Raw genomic sequence first — 17,941 nt, 5'->3', positions numbered from 1 at the left:
CTGCGACAGATCCAAAGATCTCATGCCCTCCAAAACACTCATTACAACTTCTGCTTAGGAAACGTCTAAACGTAGAGCACTCCTAACCGCACTTTCCTGCTCAACATAGTCAGGCATGGTTTCTTCAGCAGCTTAAACCTTATGGAAATATTAGTCAGGCAGATCATTCCACCTATGTGTGCCAAAACAGTCACCAAGAATTCTTTCGTGTAGAGTCGTCATAGCTTCTCTCTCCTCCAACATCTTGGTTATAAGCTAGCTTAAACAGCCATGGGACAAAGGGTTAATGGCCTGATAAACCAACGCCCCAGAGATCTGTAAAGCCGCAGCCTACTCTTGCAGTCTAACGGTAAGCCACAAATTCTCTTAGATACGACCTACGTCTTTAACAGAGAGCACTCTCTCGTTTTGAATAATGGTCAACAGTGAGTTCAAAAGTATGCTAAATTGGTTTCATGGCTCATCTCGCCTCTCCACAACTTCCCCTTCCCTAACATCCCCCATCCCCCTGTATTCTTGCCATTTAACAAAAGAGAGGACTCTCTGAACTCAAATAATTTCTTCCTGAAAGGATTATATAGAAGTCCCATCTTTGCAGTCCTTATCAATTAGGCAGAGGTAAGTAGCTCTGTTTACGATATGATCCACTAAAGCATGTAACTGCAACATCTGTGCATGGAGGGAGGGGGGGGCAGGAATGCCTTCCAACAAACCAACACCCTCCTGCACAACACTGAGTAAGGAGGAACATGTGGCACATTCTGTATACATCTCATTCACCAACTGCGCCGTGATGTTAATCGGTTTATCCCATGCACCCTGTAGCCTTTGGTCCACCTCTGTCATGCTCCCTTGATTCAGTTTACCTCTTATACTCAGTTCAAACTGCAAATTCTCTTTCGTTAAGTAGTTCACGCCCGACATACTTCTCGCTTCCATGGTGGAGAACGCTGTAAACACAGAAAACATTACAAATTACTCATGATTATAAAAAAAATCAGGGGGAAGCTAGGTGATACTTAACTTGCTTGGGCACAGAGGTCCCAGAGTGGAAAGACACTGCCGCTTTTCAAAATGTATTTAAACAACAGAGCACACAGAACATACATCGGTACATGAGCAATATAGAATAAGACACACTTGGGCATCACTAAAAACATTTCTTTTCAATAAAACAAAGCAGCAGGATTGTTAATTTCAAACTACAGTACAATTAGAAATCTCACATTAGGAAAAACAGTTCCAATTAAATGGCTTGTATAAAGTTTCTTAATTCATTAAGTTCTAGACTAATTCCAAACAACAATCTCAATTCTAACTGGACATAACCTTGCAAACTATTTTGTTAGAGTGTTGTATCTGCTAAAAGTCATGACTAAGCAGTAAAACCATTTATGAAAGTTTGAAAGAAAACAGTTTTAATCAAATAACACAGCCTTAAGCAAGCGATCATAATGAGCTACTAGCTAATAAACAAATATTCTTCAACCAATAGCACACGTAACTGATCAAAAAAAGAAACAATTAGATTCAATATTTACAAGCAAAATAACACAGCTTTCAAACAAGTGACCATCACTACACAGCAGCTAGCTTACTTATGACAAAAGGCGTGAATTACTGAGAGAGCACAAAAGAACAATTGACAGTACAACTATATGGACAAGCTACTACACTCATGCTCATAAATTAAGGATAATGCTGATACATGGTGAAACAATGCTTTGGTGGGAGGTTTTCGGGTTTCAATCACCTCGGGATATGACTATGATGTGCAATTGAGCTGTGATCGTCGCACGGTGGCGCTGAAGCAGTCCACAAACGCAGAGGTGTGTCGGTGCATGTCAGAGTATGGTGCAGTGAGTAAGTGTGCAGACATTTTAATACATGCTAATGGTGACTGTGTGTTGAAACTGGCGCAATGAACACATATTAATGACGTTACGATGAGCAGAATAATAGGATGACTGGAGCCTGGTCAAACACAGCAGGTCGTGGCACGGGTCCTCTGTATGCCACAAAGTGTGATCTCAAGATAGTGGTAACGATTCCAGCAGATAGGAAACGTTTCCAGGCGCTACAGTACGGGACATTCACAGTGTGCAACACCACAAGAAGACCGATATCTCACCATCAGTGCCTGCAGATGGCCATGGAGTACTGCAGGTAGCCTTGCTCGGGACCTTACCACAGCCAGTGGAACAGTTGTCTCCAGACACACAGTCTACAGACGACTGAACAGACATGGTTTATTCGCCCAGAGACCTGCAAGGAACATTCCGCTGACCCTGGTCACATGAGAGTCCGTAAAGCCTGGTGTCAAGAACACAGTACATGGTCATTGGAGCAACGGTCCCAGGTTATGTTCACGGACAAGTCCAGGTGTAGTTTGAAAAGTGATTCCCGCCGGGTTTTCATCTGGCGTGAACCAGGAACCAACCGCATAATCTCATTGAAAGGGACCTGTATGGAGGTCATGGTTTGATGGTGTGGGTTGGGATTATGATTGGTGCATGTACACCCTTGCATGTCTTTGACAGAAGAACTGTAACAGGTTAGGTGTATTGGGACATCATTTTGCACCAGTATGTCCGCCTTTTCAGGGCTGCAGTGGGTCCCACCTTCCTCCTCATGCATGATAACGCATGGCCCCACCAAGCTGCCATGGTGGAGGTGTACCTCGAAACAGAATGTATCAGGCGAATGGAGTGGCCTGCCTGTTCTCCAGACCTAAACCCCATCGAGCACGTCTGGGATGCTCTCAGTCTGTACCCCAGCAGCTGCTCGACCACCTGATTCAGAGTATGCCAACCCACTGTGCGACCTGTGTACGTGTGCATGGTGATCATATCCCATAGTGATGTTGGGGTACATGCACAGGAAACAGTGGCGTTTTGTAGCACATGTTTCGGGACGGTTTTCTCAACTTATCACCAATACCGTTGACTTACAGATCTGTGTCATGTGTGTTCCCTATGTGCCTATGATATAAGCGCCAGTTTTGTGTAGTGCCACGTTGTGTGGCACCACATTCTGCAATTATCCTTAATTTATGAGCATGAGTGTATATGAGCAAGCAATTTAGGCAAAGACTCTTGCAACTGACAAGTAAAAGATAGTTAGATTCAATACTCAAGAGCAATTAACATAGCAGTAAGCAAGTAACCATTAATGGCCAGCAGCGAACGTACATTTACAATACCAGGCTTGATTTTGAGAGAACGCTCAAGAACAACTGGTCTCCGAGTAATCAAACCCAGTACATATACAATACTTACGCTAACAGCAGCACTAGCAACGTGCTTTGCAAATAATGTCCAAACTCGGTTACTATTTCTATGAGTTATCACCATCGTCCCACTGATTACAGCTATCAGCATTGAGTCTGGTAACCACATGCTGTTTAGTATGTATCTAAGTGCATTATTATTATTATTATTATTATTATTATTATTATCAATATTCTATCGATTGAATTGGTGAAACATCACTTCTATTACCATTAGGGAAACCATATAATTCTAAACTGAACATTTCACAATTAGCAGTGTTGGGATGGATCATGCAGAACAGTATTTGTCTGGGGGATAATTCGCGTTATGTGTAACACCGAACAGGCCTGACAGCGTGATTATACTGTGTGTGCTGCCAACCAGACAGGGACTAGTTGTGAGTAGAGTAACACACCTGTGACAGACTGCAAAGTACATGCATACACATATCGAATTTCCTAATTGTAAATGTCAAAACCAGTGTGGCAGATGTATGGCATACACAAACGATGAATATGTGGATATGCTTCTGGTCCTTGGTGCATCTGATAACCGAGCTGGTGTTGCCATTCATGAATATGGTGCTGTATCCTCGTCGACGCCATCCAGATAAAAACGTGTTTTGTCATCTGGAGCTGTGCCTTATGGAGTCAGGTTCTCTCCCTCCACCATCGAGTGACAGAGGTCGTCCACGGACTCACCATACTCCAGCCACTGAGGAAGCTATTCTGGACGTCATACACCAAGTATCTCAGCGAAGTACACGTAGCGTAGCAAGGCAGCTGCATGTCTTGCAATGCACGTTCATTAACATACTGCACGAGCATGGGCTACACCCCTATCATTATGCTTTCACGCAACACCTGCACCTTCATATCGCCATCAGTGTATGAAATTCTGTGAATGCTTCCAACAACAGCAGGAAGCCAAAAAAGACTTCGTGAACACTGTAATATGGACGGATGAGGCAGCATTCACTCATAAGGGCGTCTTCAATATGCACAATGTCCACCATTGGTGTGAGGTTAACCCACACATCACCTGCAACCGTGGGTATCAGTTTTGCTATGATACCCATGTCTGGGCTGGAATATTGGATGACAGGTGTTTGGGCCCCCAAATGTTGCCTGACCAGTGACTGCATGAACTTATCAGACATTCCTCTCAAACTATCTGCCTCATTCGCTGAAAGATGTTCCACTACATGTTCGTCTGAGGAAATGATTCCAACATCATGGTGCACCTCCATGCTATCGAATTAATCAGCGACAGTATTTGGACATAAAATTTCCAGGGAAATGGCTTGGACATGGAGGTCCAGTTGTATGGCCACCGAATTTACGTGACATAAATCCCCTGGATTTCTTCCTGTGGGGACACTTGAATGAGCATGTGTACTTTACTCTGCTGATAAATTTGGAAGAATTGGTTGCGTGTGTTCAATTCGGCATTCCTGCGAAGGGTCCAGAGATGTATGATCCGGCGGGTTGCTCTATTTTTTGACGTGCAGGGAAGTCTCTTTGAGCATCTGTTCTTCTGAGGACAAGGTATTCTGTTGTAAAGGTCATATAGTCATTAATATAGGCATTATTATTGTCACTGGTTGCTAATGCACGACATCTGAGCACTCATATTATATGTAATAGACATGAGAAGTAGATGTTGTGTTATTGTATTGTGCTATCATATTGAGCATCTCGAAATTGATATTGTTTTTTTAGTTACTCTGTCCTATGACAAGTCATTTGTTTCAAGTGTCTACTTATTTGTTAGCGTTACAAAATGTTTTAATTTAGGAAACATGTGACCTAAGAAATCGTGTGTATTACAGTAGGAAATGTTAGAAAGAAGTTAGCAAATAAAAAAGATGCACCGTAACCCAGGATCGAACCATCGACCTCCAACATGCAAACCCAGAATTCTATCCACGTAATAACTAACATTTTCTGAAAGCGGTAGTTACCATACACTTGGTTACAGTGTTGCCAGATTGCCACACTTTAATGTCCTTTTTCTGCCGGATGTACTCACTGGACGAAATTTTGTGACAGACTTTTTTTTATCGCTGGCATGTGAGGAGTCGCGCAGCGACGCCCGAGAGCGCGAATTTCGCTTCATCCTGTATATGCATGTGTATATATAATTCAGCAATGTCCTTTATAGTTATTAGATTAGATTAGATTAGTACTTGTTCCATAGATGATGAATACGACACTTCATAATGATGTGGAATGTGTCAGGTTAATAAAAGATGTCTATACAAGATATTAAATTACACAAAATATTACATGACACTTAATATTTTTTGTGGGAGTTGGGGAAATCACCCACTTACTATAACCAAAAATTCGTCTAATGAGTAGAAGGAGTTGCCATTAAGAAATTCTTTTAATTGTCTTTATATGCTATATGGCTATCTGTCAGACTTTTGATGCTATTAGGTAAGTGACCAAAGACTTTTTGGCAGCATAATTTACCCCCTTCTGAGCCAAAGTTAGATTTAATCTTGAGTAGTGAAGATCATTCTTTCTCCTTGTGTTGTAGCCATGTACACTGCTATTACTTTTGAATTCATTCAGATTGTTAATAACAAATTTCATAAGTGAATATATATATTGCGAGGCTACAGTGAAGATCTCTAGCTCCTTAAATAAGTGTCTGCAGGATGATCTTGGATGAACTCCAGCAATTATTCTGATTACACGCTTTGTGCAATGAACACTGTTTTACTCGACAGTTCAATCCCTCGTCCAGCCATCCTGATTTAGGTTTTCCGTGATTTCCCTAAATCACTGCAGGCGAATGCCGGGAAGGTTCCTCTGAAAGGGCACGGCCGACTTCCTTCCCCATTCTTCCATACACCGATGAGACCGATGATCATGCTGTCTGGTCTCCTTCCCCAAACAAACAACCAACCAACCACTGTTTTACTCAATGATGCGTTACCCCAGAATATGATGCCATACGAAAGCAGAGAATGAAAATAGGCCTGGTAAGCTAATTTATTCAGATGTTTATCGCCAAAATTTGCAACGACCCTAAGAGCATAAGTAGCTGAACGCAAAAGTTCCAGCAGATCCTCAGTGTGTTTTTTCCAGTCCAACCCCTCATCAATGCATACACCTAGAAATTTTGAATACTCTGCCTTAGCTACCGATTTCTGATCGAAGTCTATATTTATTAATGGTGTCATTCTATTTACTGTGTGGAACTGTATATACTGTGTTTTGCCAAAGTTTAATAAGAGCCCATTTGCAGAGAACCACTCAATGATTTTCTGAAAAACACGGTTTACAATTTCACCAGTTAATTCTTGTCTGGTGGGTGTGATAGCTATACTAGTATCATCAGCAAAAAGTACCAGCTTTGCATCTTCGTGAATATAGAATGGCAAATCATTAATATATGTTAAGAACAGAAGAGAGCCCAAGACCGAACCTTGCGGCACCCCATTCTTTATTGTTCCCCAGTTTGAGAAATCACCAGTTTTTTGAGTATTATGTGAACTGCTTATTTCAACTTTCTGCACTCTTCCCGTTAGGTATGATTTAAACCATTGGAGCACTGTCCCATTCATACCACAGTACTTGAGTTTATCTAGAAGTATTCCATGATTTACACAATCAAAAGCCTTTTATAGATCACAAAAAATCCCAATGAGTGACTTCTGCTTACTCAGAGCATTTAATATTTCATTAGTGAACGTATATATAGCATTTTCCATTGAAAAACCCTTCTGGAAACCAAACTGACATTTTGTTAAAACTTTATTTTTACAAAGGTATGAAGCTACTCTGCAATATATTAGTTTTTCAAAAATTTTGGATAAGGCAGTCAGAAGAGAGATTGGGCAGTAGTTGTTGACAACAGGTGTTTCCCCCTTTTTATACAGTGGTTTAACGATGGCAAACTTCAGTCTATCTGGGCACATACCCCACTTCAGGCAGCTATTACATATGTGGCTAAGATCCCACTTATTTCTTGGGAACAAGCTTTTATAATCCTGCTGGAAAATGCCATCAATTCCATGTGAGCTTTTATTCTTAAGAGAGCTTATTATCATCCTAATTTCAGCAGGAAAGGTGGCTGGAATTTCAGTTGTATCAAATGGTGTGGGTAAGGCCTCTTCCATTAACTGTCTTGCTTCTTCTAATGAACATGCTTTCGACTTCTGGCTTGTTGTTTATCAAGTTTCCAATTGCTTCGATGGTGATGCCATTATCCTGTACTCTTGGTTGCCCTGTCTCCCTTGTAATAATATTCCAAATTGTTTTGATTTTGTTATCAGAGGTATTAATCTTAGACATGATGTACATGCTTCTGGACTTTTTAAGCACCTTTCTTAATGTAGCACAGTAGTTTTTATAATATTTGGCTGTTTCTGGGTCATTACTTTTTCTTGTTGTTGCATACAATTCCCTTTTGTGGTTACAAGATATTTTTATTCCTTTAGTAAGCCATGGTTTTTTGCATGGTTTCTTATAATTAGATTTAACTACTTTCTTGGGGAAACAGTTTTCAAATTTTCTTACACGTGTATTATGAAATAAGTTATATTTTAAATTAGCATCAGGTTCGTTGTACACCTCATCCCAGGCTAACTGCTGAAGATTTTCTCTGAAATTTCTAATTGTTGAGTCATTAATTGAATGCACAACTTTGGAGGGTAGTTTTGAATTACTGAATGGAGGTATGTCATATACTGTAACTAGCTGTGCATCATGATCAGAAAGCCCAATCTCAACAGGACAAGAATTTATGTTTTTAAACCTGTCTTGGTCTATAAAAGTATTATATATCAATGTGCTGCTGTCCTTTACAACCCGAGTAGGAAAATTAATGACAGATGTCAAATTGAAATAACCGAGCAAGAATTCCAGGTCATTCTCCTATTACACTCTTTAAGTGAATCAACATTGAAGTCCCCACAAATAATAATTTGCTCTCCCCTAGCTGACAGATACACAACAAGGCATCCAAGTTTTCCAGGACTAAATGAAAGTTCCCTGAAGGGGATCTATATACTGTTACAATTATAAAAGAGCCCTCCTTCAGTTTAAGTTGACAGGCGCATGCTTCTAAATGTTGCTCTAGACAAAGCTTTTTTGCATCTAAGCTTTCTACACAGTGATAACTTTTGACATATATGGCAACACCTCCCTTCATCTTATTCTCTCTACTCATATGTGCTACTAGTTTATAACCACTGATATTTACTTTTACCATATCGGACACAATGTGATGCTCAGACAGGCATAACAGTTCATGGCAGACAAGTTTCAAAGTATCTATGTAGGTGACTTATTTTATTGAACGCAGGGGTAAACAGTGTTTGCTGACCATTTTTGTTAGTAGCTCGGAATATACTTCCAATTTAGTTTATACTGTTGGAGAATTCAATAAATTTGGTGTACTGTTCGTTAATAGTTCTGTTTATGACATTATGTGAGTTCGAAGCTTACCCTTTATTGTGTGTTTCACAAACTAAGTTTTTGGATTGGGATTTTTCTTTAAAAAAACATCGCCGTCACCAAATATACTGAATTCGTTCATTCTTCTACGTCTTCGACTCGAGACCGTACTTGTCCCATTCCTTTTTATACAGGCATATTGATGACGTAAGAAATTTTTCATCGATTATTTTAAGTAGATTATCTTTTAAGTATTATACTACGTATGCATTTTACACCACATTTTTCTTTCTTCTGGTATATGTATCTTCCAGTATACGCTGGAGTATTCGCTCTCTGCTAGTTACGTTAATGTAATAATAACTCTGTTCCATTAATACACACGTGTCCGTTGTGTGTACGTGTGAAGATGCGAAGTAGCAAGATATGAAAGTCTCTGGTTGGGTTGCGTGTAGTAAACAAATAGAGACTGAGGGAATATTTTTGCGAAAATAACAATGGAATTTATGTATAGAATACCTTTTTATGTCTTAGAAGTTCCTAACTTAAAAATAAAACGACCATCATGGTTTCATCAACCTTCTGCTATGGTTATGTTTTCTCTTGTGCTGGTGTCTTATTTTCTGGTAACCGGAGGTTCGTTTTCGGCTGACAGACTTTAATGTTTTTTAAAAAACCAACGCATTGTTTATCGTTATTCAAACGCATTATCTCTTTTCAGGTATTATTTATGACGTAATTGTTGAACCGCCGAGTGTTGGGTCGACAACAGATGAACATGGTCATTCGAGACCGGTACGTATTTCACAATAAGGTTTTTCTTTCTTAATTCCGTATATCAGCTTTGCCTAAGTCATGGCCTTTTTATGTTTGGAATATGTTTTTCGTTTCTGTAAATGTAGGCATTTTTTCTGTTAGAAACGTTATTTCGTTATATCAGTTGAGCAAGTAAATTATGCAACTAAAATGTTGACTGCACTGTGACTCTTATGAAGGAAGCATAGTAGGATGCAGAGCAGCAGAAACAATTTTTTCTGGGTTAGATATCTAATTTAAAAGACGTGCAAGCTGTTGAAGAAGCAGTGTAATACTGAGGAAAGTATTGTGTGAACCTCTGAACAAATGCTACATTATTAAAATATGGTCAAAGTGTAGTGATGGCGAAAAAGGTGTTCCATTAGTCTGGCTCTTGGAGCGCAATTCCACTCACGCTTCCTCTTTATAACAATGGGCGTTGACACAACACTGCATGTAAGTACTATGTGTTTTACTTCGCATAATATACTGGCAAATGTTTCGCAACTGTTCGAACAGACCAAGGAAAGTCGCATTTGGATCATTGGCAATCATTTCTTATGTGATCAGATCGGCTCTTAGTGTGTATGTTGTCAATTTTATGCTTTAGGCAAGCTGCATGTGGTGTTTGCAAGTATTCCTAAATAATGTATCTCATAGTGTTACAGTACACAAATAATGCCTTTCCAGATCTGCCCGTTGTCTTTACTTTGTTTGTTATGACTTAACATCCATCTGCTGCAGCCAAAATGGCTCTTTAAACTTGTGCGTTAGTAACAATGGTGTCTGCACTTTCCACAAGCAGTCTTTCTGGTAAATAGCTGTTCATGTAAATTTTCTTTTAATTAAAACTCGTTTTGCTTTCGTCTGTACATGCAGTTGGATGCATTATTGGATGTAATTTTAGGTGTGTAATGTTTACCTGTTCCGGGTTTTTAGGTTAACACACCACACGTCATGGCTGGCAAGGAAGAGAGTAACTCACTCACATTGTAAATTTTTTCATCAAATGCAATGTACAGAGGATTATGGAATGTCGATGTAGATGGTGGACTGCAGATATGTGGGTACAAGGGCTGAAGTTGTGATCGAGGCGAGGACACTTCTCCTCTACAAGGGTGACAGGATTAGGGAAATTATATTGAGTTGCTGTTTATATTGGTCATAGTGTTCTTGGGCATTGTTAGTTTAACAAGTTGAGTGCCATGAGGCTGGTGGTAACCATAGCCGCATCTTGCTCGTGACATCTTGTGGCAACAGCAGTATCTGACACCGTGTTGCCTGGCGGTGAATCATCCATCACTATGCATGGGCAGTCAGCATCTTAATGTAGAAGCTCTCTCGAGCTGTTACTTGTTTCTTTCTGTAATTTCATTCCGAAGTGCGATGTGTTGGAGGTTACTCCGATAATATTTGGCAGCAATCATACTTTGCATCTCATTGCATGCAATTCATTAGGTTTTTTGAATATTTGTTATGCTCCACAAAATTTAAGCTATATTTGAAAGCTGGTAAGTCTTATTAAAACACCATTTTTTTAAAAAAAATGTTATAATTTTTTATTAGTCCGTAAGCTGTTTTAATACATGTTTTGCTCTGCTATAATAACATATGCATCTTTTATTCTACACTGTTTCTCGAGGCTCATTCTGAACTTCCGAATGACTCAAGATTTACTGTGCACAGTAGATTGATTGCATCATCAACATAGTGGAGATAAAAGCCTCAAGAAACAACCAGTCAATGATGTCAGCAACAATATGACAGCATTACCAGAACAAAAACTGACAAAAAGTATATCCCTGGGAACAGGGGGTCCTGGGTGGGGGTGGTGGTATAACTACATAAAACACACAACTCATAAATTTTCATTGGGGAATGTGCATTGTAGCCAAAGAAATGTTACAATCGTTAGTTTTGCAAACTAACAACTAAACTGTGATGTCTTTTTGTTTTCTTGGTATGATTTATTATTGGTGAGCATTAAGGAGTGCAGCAGAGTTGTTGATCCCATTTCGTGCAGAATATTTGGACGACCAACACAGTTGGTCATCTTCAGGTATGGTGAACTGTCCTAGATGTATTTGCTGCCTGGACTCAAACCAGATTGTCATATATTGTTGATGTCACATCACTGTTTATAGGCAGGCTTAATTTCTGGTGGCTGTAGGCCCTTCAATGCTCAATTGTATTTCAGAGCCTGCAGTGTTGTTTCGTAAAACACAGTATTGCAGCGTTCCCAGCTTTCGTGAATGAAATGGCTACCACTATCTTCATAAAAACTGAATTTCGACCCCAAGCCTCCGCCATGTTTTATTAGGTTTTTTGACATCTTTATTTCAGCACAGACAGGCATCTCGCTCCTGCTGTCCCACAATGTGGCATTTGCGCGATTGGTACTGGTCTCATCATATTCCATTTCGTGACTATATTCAAGGCAATATGTGGCGGCAGCAGACTTGCTTGGTTGCTTTTGTCAGATGTCTCACTGATTTCCCTTGCACATATCTTCAGTTTTCCTAATAGCCTGCCACACATAGTACATGGAATGAGATACACCCTGGTTTTTGGAGACATAAATTATCTTAAATAATAGAAAGAAGACTTTTTGTCTTTCTTCAGACAAGTGAGATGTGACAATAGGAGTCTGCCAATCTTTACATTGATTGAGGCTGTGTAAGCCAGATGTGTGATTTGTAGGTGTTCTTTTTCTGCCTCAATCTCTTCCACAGTGCTTGTGACTGCAACACCCATTCAGTTTGTAGAGCTGTGTATCCATTCCTTTGCAACACTGTTGGTAAGTGTTAGAATTCTTTAGCATGGCTTTTCTTTGTCTGCCAGTTTTTGACACCTCGGGTTTAGTCTTTAACAGGCAATTTCTTTGTGGTGGATGGTAATGGCTCGAAGTGTGGAGATGTCAGGATGTGAGGGTTTTCTGTATTTATTTTGCCTGAGGGATCCATTTGTTCTTGTAGCTAACAAATTAAAAACCCTTTGTTCAAGTTCCATCATGAATTATGAGGCCACATATTTCTTGGTTTCAACTTGGCAGATTCTGGTGTGTTTGCTTCAGTGTTCCATGTACAGCTTCACTACAACAAGCTGTAAACCCAACATCACTAAGCACAACCAAATGAACTCTTCCATTGCAACCTAAACCTTGGACTATGCTATGGATCAGAAAAAAAGGGGGGGGGGGGGGACACTCTTTACTGGTCAAAGCTGACCGGCAATCATCATCTGCCCCCAGTAGACCAATTATTCAACCAAAATGTTATTGCACTTGACTGTTTATGAAAACGTGTGGTGATGTTAAGGTAAACAAGTGTATCAAAATATGCCAACCGAAGTGTCCTCATTGCCAGGTGCCTTAATATTATGGTCCACTAATATACAGGTCTAATAAAGAATTTTATTTAAGTCAGCACCCCTAAAAACTTAACGAAGTAGGGCCTAATCTAAACAAAACACATTTGAATGACGTGTAACCTCTCAGCCATCATCTATGCATCATATGACATTCAGTTCAGATAATGTACCAATGGCTTCTGTTGTTCACTAGAACTGATGGCACTCTTTTGCTGCATGCTGTGAAGCTGTATTATTCATTTATGAGATGTTGATTCATAGATTCTTTTGTACTCGAAAGAAATTGCATTCCAAATTTCTTCTGACACAAAGAACTAATTTTATTTTCTCTAATTCAAAGTTTTCTCTTGTTTTCAGAGTCATGCATATTCAACACCGTTATATACATTTGTTTTATATGTGTAAATTTGTGTAATTGTATTTGTCATTAATGTTGAATTATTTCACAGGTTGCCTTCATGCCGTACCGTGTAAATGGACAGTACATAATGGAAGGATTAGCATCCAGTTTTCTTTTTACAATGGGTGGACTGGGATTTGTTGTGTTAGACCATACACACAGTCCTTCTACGCCCAAGCTCAATCGGATACTTCTAATATCTGTTGGATTCTTGTGCATTCTTGTGTCATTCTTCACATGTTGGATATTTATGCGCATGAAGTTGCCGTAAGTATATTCCTTCTTAATTTCATTTCGCTAATAGAGATTCATACTTTATTCTTTACAATAATAATCTTTATTAACAGGAAAATACCGTGATATAGGATATAATATGTTTGTATAGAAATTGCTGTAATTCAGTTCAGACAACTGTGCTCCACAAAGACATTTTGTTTTACATGCTATTGTAGTCTCCTGTCAAGTGATTGGCCTGATACATCTCTCTCTACTAATCTACCCTGAAGAAGTCTCTACACCTCTGAATGATTACTGGAACATACACTCTTTTGAACCTTGATCTCCTCCTACAATTGCCCCCCACCCTCCTTCCCCCCTCCCCCCTTTCCCTCTCCCTCTCACCTTCGTTATCAAATTTTCATGCTGCCTCGTGATATTTCCTATCAACCCACCCAATCTTTTAATCAAGTTGTGCCACAAAGCTATTTTCTCTTCGATTTTATTCAGCACCTTTTATAAGTTACTTGATCTATCCATCCAATTTCCACCATTCTTCTGTAACACCACATACCAAATCTCTTATTCTGGTCTTGTGTATATTGTCTGTAATCCACTCCAGTGTAATGCTACACTGCAGATGAATACTTTATGGAAAGACATCCAAACCTTGAAATTTATATTCCATATTGGTAAAGTTCTCTTTTTCTCTGAAAATTCTTGTTACTACCAGTCTGCATTTTATATCCTCTGTACCTCAACCATAATCAATTATTTTACCAACCAGGTAAGAAAATCCGTCTACTACTTTTTATGTCTTGTTTAATAATCTAATTCCTTCATCATTATCTCAGAACTTAAAATTACACAAATTAAATACTTTTAGTCACCATGTAAGTTTGAGCTAATGAAAATTTGTGTAAAACTCATTGTAAAAATCTGGATATGTATGGACTGTGCAAACTGGTCATGGTAATAAACATCTCATGATATATTTTTCTTTACAGGGGATATCTGCAGTCATAAAGAACATAAAAAATATTTTTGAAGATAAGTGAATTGTGCATTTTACAAAACTGGTGATTTTGTATGGCAATCATTTTCTATGTGGATTTATAAAGAGAACACATTAAAACATGTTTAATAGTAAACTGAATGGAAGAACTTGTATGAATTATTATTGGCATGGATTTTTCAGCCTGTGCCATTTAACTGATTATATTATCACTTACCTGGGAAGGAAAATACCTGTTAAGTTACTAAGGCATACAAATGGCGTAACAGCGATAATGAATAATGTACATAAACATTGAAGTACAAGGTGAAATCATATATCAGTCTGGCTTGAAAATAATGAGTTTAAGTGTGGCATGAACACATTTCACAAATGAGTGGTGTATTTGTGATATTAAAAATTAGACTAATTGTGTCTGAAATGGTTTTTGGAGTGCTAAAATCCTGCCTAAGTCCCTTTGATAACCTTAATAATAATGCAAATTGTTATCCTTTCATAATGATAATTGGAAAATGTCTGTAATTGTGTTTTAGGTGATCTTCATTATTACGTATTTTGAAGAGAATAATTCTATAAATAAATGAACATTTAAAGTTGTACCCATCATGCCGTAGTACTGATAAGATGTAATAAGAGTATGAAAATTAAGGCAGCTTAGGAATAACGTTTGTTAAATAGTTTGTCGGTTTCTGCTTGGTGTATCATGTAACAGAAGAAGTGAGTTATATGGGTTCCAACAGATTGTTACCAGGCTGCAAAAATACAATGCTGTTAATTGTTTGAACTCGCCCACTGTTTATAGAATAATTCTTGTTTCTTACACATTCAGGCAGCCTATAATAATTTCTACTGGGTGCAATACGGCTGAAATATTTTTCTGATACTAAAAAGGAATTGTTTTGTTTTAGCTGATGTTTGTCTTTACTATTGCACCTAATGCATTGGTAACTGATTCCTGTATTCACAGAAATGAACTGTAGAGTCACACAGTGTGCTTTTTGCCATTATTACCTGAACATGTTCTGTAAAGGACAACCTTCAGGAATGCTGTGAGGATGTAAAAAGATTGCAACTGATGGTCAGGTGACAGGCACAATATGTAGGCAGGTTGATGTTGCAGTGTACAGGTGCTGCTGAAAAGCAGTGGAATCCTACATTGCCGCATTTCCCAGTTTTCATTTACATCTTACCTGTAAGGCTACAGAACAAAAATTAGGTAACTTTACTCTGTTTCGTAACTGTTCCAGATGCATGAAAGGGGGGTCGCAGATGTTATTCAGGTGGCACTGTCCTGAGGCAGTATGAGGCCATCACTAGTGTGCAACATGAGCTTAGCCTCTGGCCAATTTGCCCAATAAAATGGGATGCTTTCACACTGATAGCCAGTATTCTATTTACGTGATGCTGTCTGATATCATTAATTAACTGTAGTTACAATTGTGCTATAGACTAGGTTGGTGCTTGCATTCGTCTCAGAATTGTTTCAATCTATGTTAACAAAAATTAAGCCTCTTGTGCTGGTTTTAATGTGGTTTTTTTCACAGATAATTTGTGCACTTATTGTATCTCGAGATTACAGGGTTTCATGCAGTGTAGCTGCACCAAATGTGTATGTTCCTATTGTGCAATTGGTGTGGACTCAGACACTAAAGGGTGCTTCTCTGTAGATTCTTTATTGAGTTCACAAAAGGTTTATCCTTACCTTCTCTTGAACTATGATAAAAAAAACCTCCCTTTCCTATTTTCATGACAGCAGCAACTTCAGTTCTACATGAAAGGCACTTTCTTTATATATTTAGTCCGGTTCGTAGTAATCAGTGTGTGATGTGTTGCATATTTCAAACATATGACATGTTGGCCAACTTTGTTGGCAGCCATCTTGTATCATGCCACAAGCAGAAATGTACCATATTAAAGTCCGGAGTGTACAACCCGTCGATAATGTCCATGGACCACTACTTGATTTGGAGAAGTCCAGTGACTGCATAGATTATATTAAATATAATTTTTCTTTCATAAATCCATAGCGAGATTGATCCTAAAGGAAGTAGAACATGACACAAATCAAGAATACATAATTCACTGAAACAAAGAAGAGAGAGGCAAATGTTCATTTTCAACTTTTTGCAGCAGCATAATGAATAGTCCATTGAATTTCGGGCATGCATCTGCGCAAATAAATAAATTACTGTGAGAACGGACGGATGATATGTGGCCGAAATGCCAGTGGAAGAAATTTTATTTTCGTGGCTGCATGCCCAAAATTTAAGGGACTAGGCAAATGTTCCTTTCACAGATCTTAACAGATTTCATGGATGTGAAAAAAAAAAAAAAAAATAAATAAATAAAACAACCTGAATCATTTCGGAGATAATACCAGACTTTTCGCAAATGTGTAAATTCGCGGTATATACAATGAGGTTTATAATTCTTAAGATATTGCAACCACACATCATCGAACATAAAACAGTTGACAACACATATTTACTTTCATCACATTACTGCACTGAAGATATGCAAAAGTCAGATTTTACTGAAAGTTCCAGTAAGGAAACTGTACTGTGTTTTCAGTATATCTACTAAGCATATCATCAATACGATAGAAGTAGTTTGGTATCAATCATTCCTTAACTCTCCTCTTAAACTGAACGTTATTAATATATAAACTTTTTCTCACTGCTGACAAATTACGTCTATGAGTTATTGACCCCTTTCTGGACAAAAGTAAGTGACATTACATGTTTGTGTAGGTTATTTTTATCTCTTGTATGATTCCATGAAATGAGTTGTTGGTTTGTAGAAAAAGAGCTAATAAAGATTTGTGTGGGTGTATCAGCAGTTCTGTGGTGTGTTCCTCCCAGCCGAATTTTTCATCAAGTTGTAATCCTGAGAATTATTTAAGATATGTATTGAAAGGAAGCATTCAAGTTCTGAACTGTGTACATTCTAAGTTTAATAACATTGAATTGGCTAGGAACCATATACTATTGACCATGAAAATTTCACAAACAGCTATTTTTAAAACTATACATTTTGTTGTTATGATGCTCATATCATCAGCAAACAAAAATACTTGGCATTTGGTAATGTTACAGATGAAATATCTGAAGAAAAACTAAGATTAAACATTGTGGGTCACCACATGTAATTATGTTTCAGTTGGGTGATTACTGTCAGTTTAATATGGGACACTTTCATCTCAAGAGATACAATGTGAACCATTTTGACATATTTCCTATTACACCGTAATATTGTAACTTACTTAAAACAGTGTGATTTAAGCAAACACCTTCGACAGACGACACTATACACCAGTAGCCCATAATTATAGCCTAATCAAACTATGTAAATCGCTACAGTTACCCTTTAGTAATCCAAACTCAAAAAAATCAAATATGTTGACTACTGAAATTGGACTGAAATTTGATAGTATTTCATTAGACCCTTTTTAATACAACTTCAG

The 17,941-nt window shown here is 38.4% G+C and overlaps 1 protein-coding gene across 1 annotated transcript; it reads left to right on the top strand.

Annotated features, from left to right (window-relative positions):
- The first annotated feature begins 9,047 nt into the window (after positions 1-9,047).
- On the top strand, positions 9,048-14,899 carry LOC126272836 (oligosaccharyltransferase complex subunit ostc-B). Its single transcript, XM_049976039.1, has 4 exons — positions 9,048-9,319; positions 9,405-9,478; positions 13,297-13,514; positions 14,471-14,899. Exons 1-4 carry the CDS (start codon positions 9,181-9,183, stop codon positions 14,487-14,489), a joined length of 450 nt encoding a protein of 149 aa, XP_049831996.1. The 5' UTR covers positions 9,048-9,180; the 3' UTR covers positions 14,490-14,899.
- Positions 14,900-17,941: the final 3,042 nt, after the last annotated feature.

The sequence above is a fragment of the Schistocerca gregaria genome, chromosome 5 (assembly GCF_023897955.1).
Source record: "Schistocerca gregaria isolate iqSchGreg1 chromosome 5, iqSchGreg1.2, whole genome shotgun sequence".
In the NCBI taxonomy this organism is placed as follows: domain Eukaryota; kingdom Metazoa; phylum Arthropoda; class Insecta; order Orthoptera; family Acrididae; genus Schistocerca; species Schistocerca gregaria.
The sequence above is the reverse complement of the archived record's forward strand: the minus strand, read 5'-3'. Positions and strand labels throughout refer to the sequence as shown.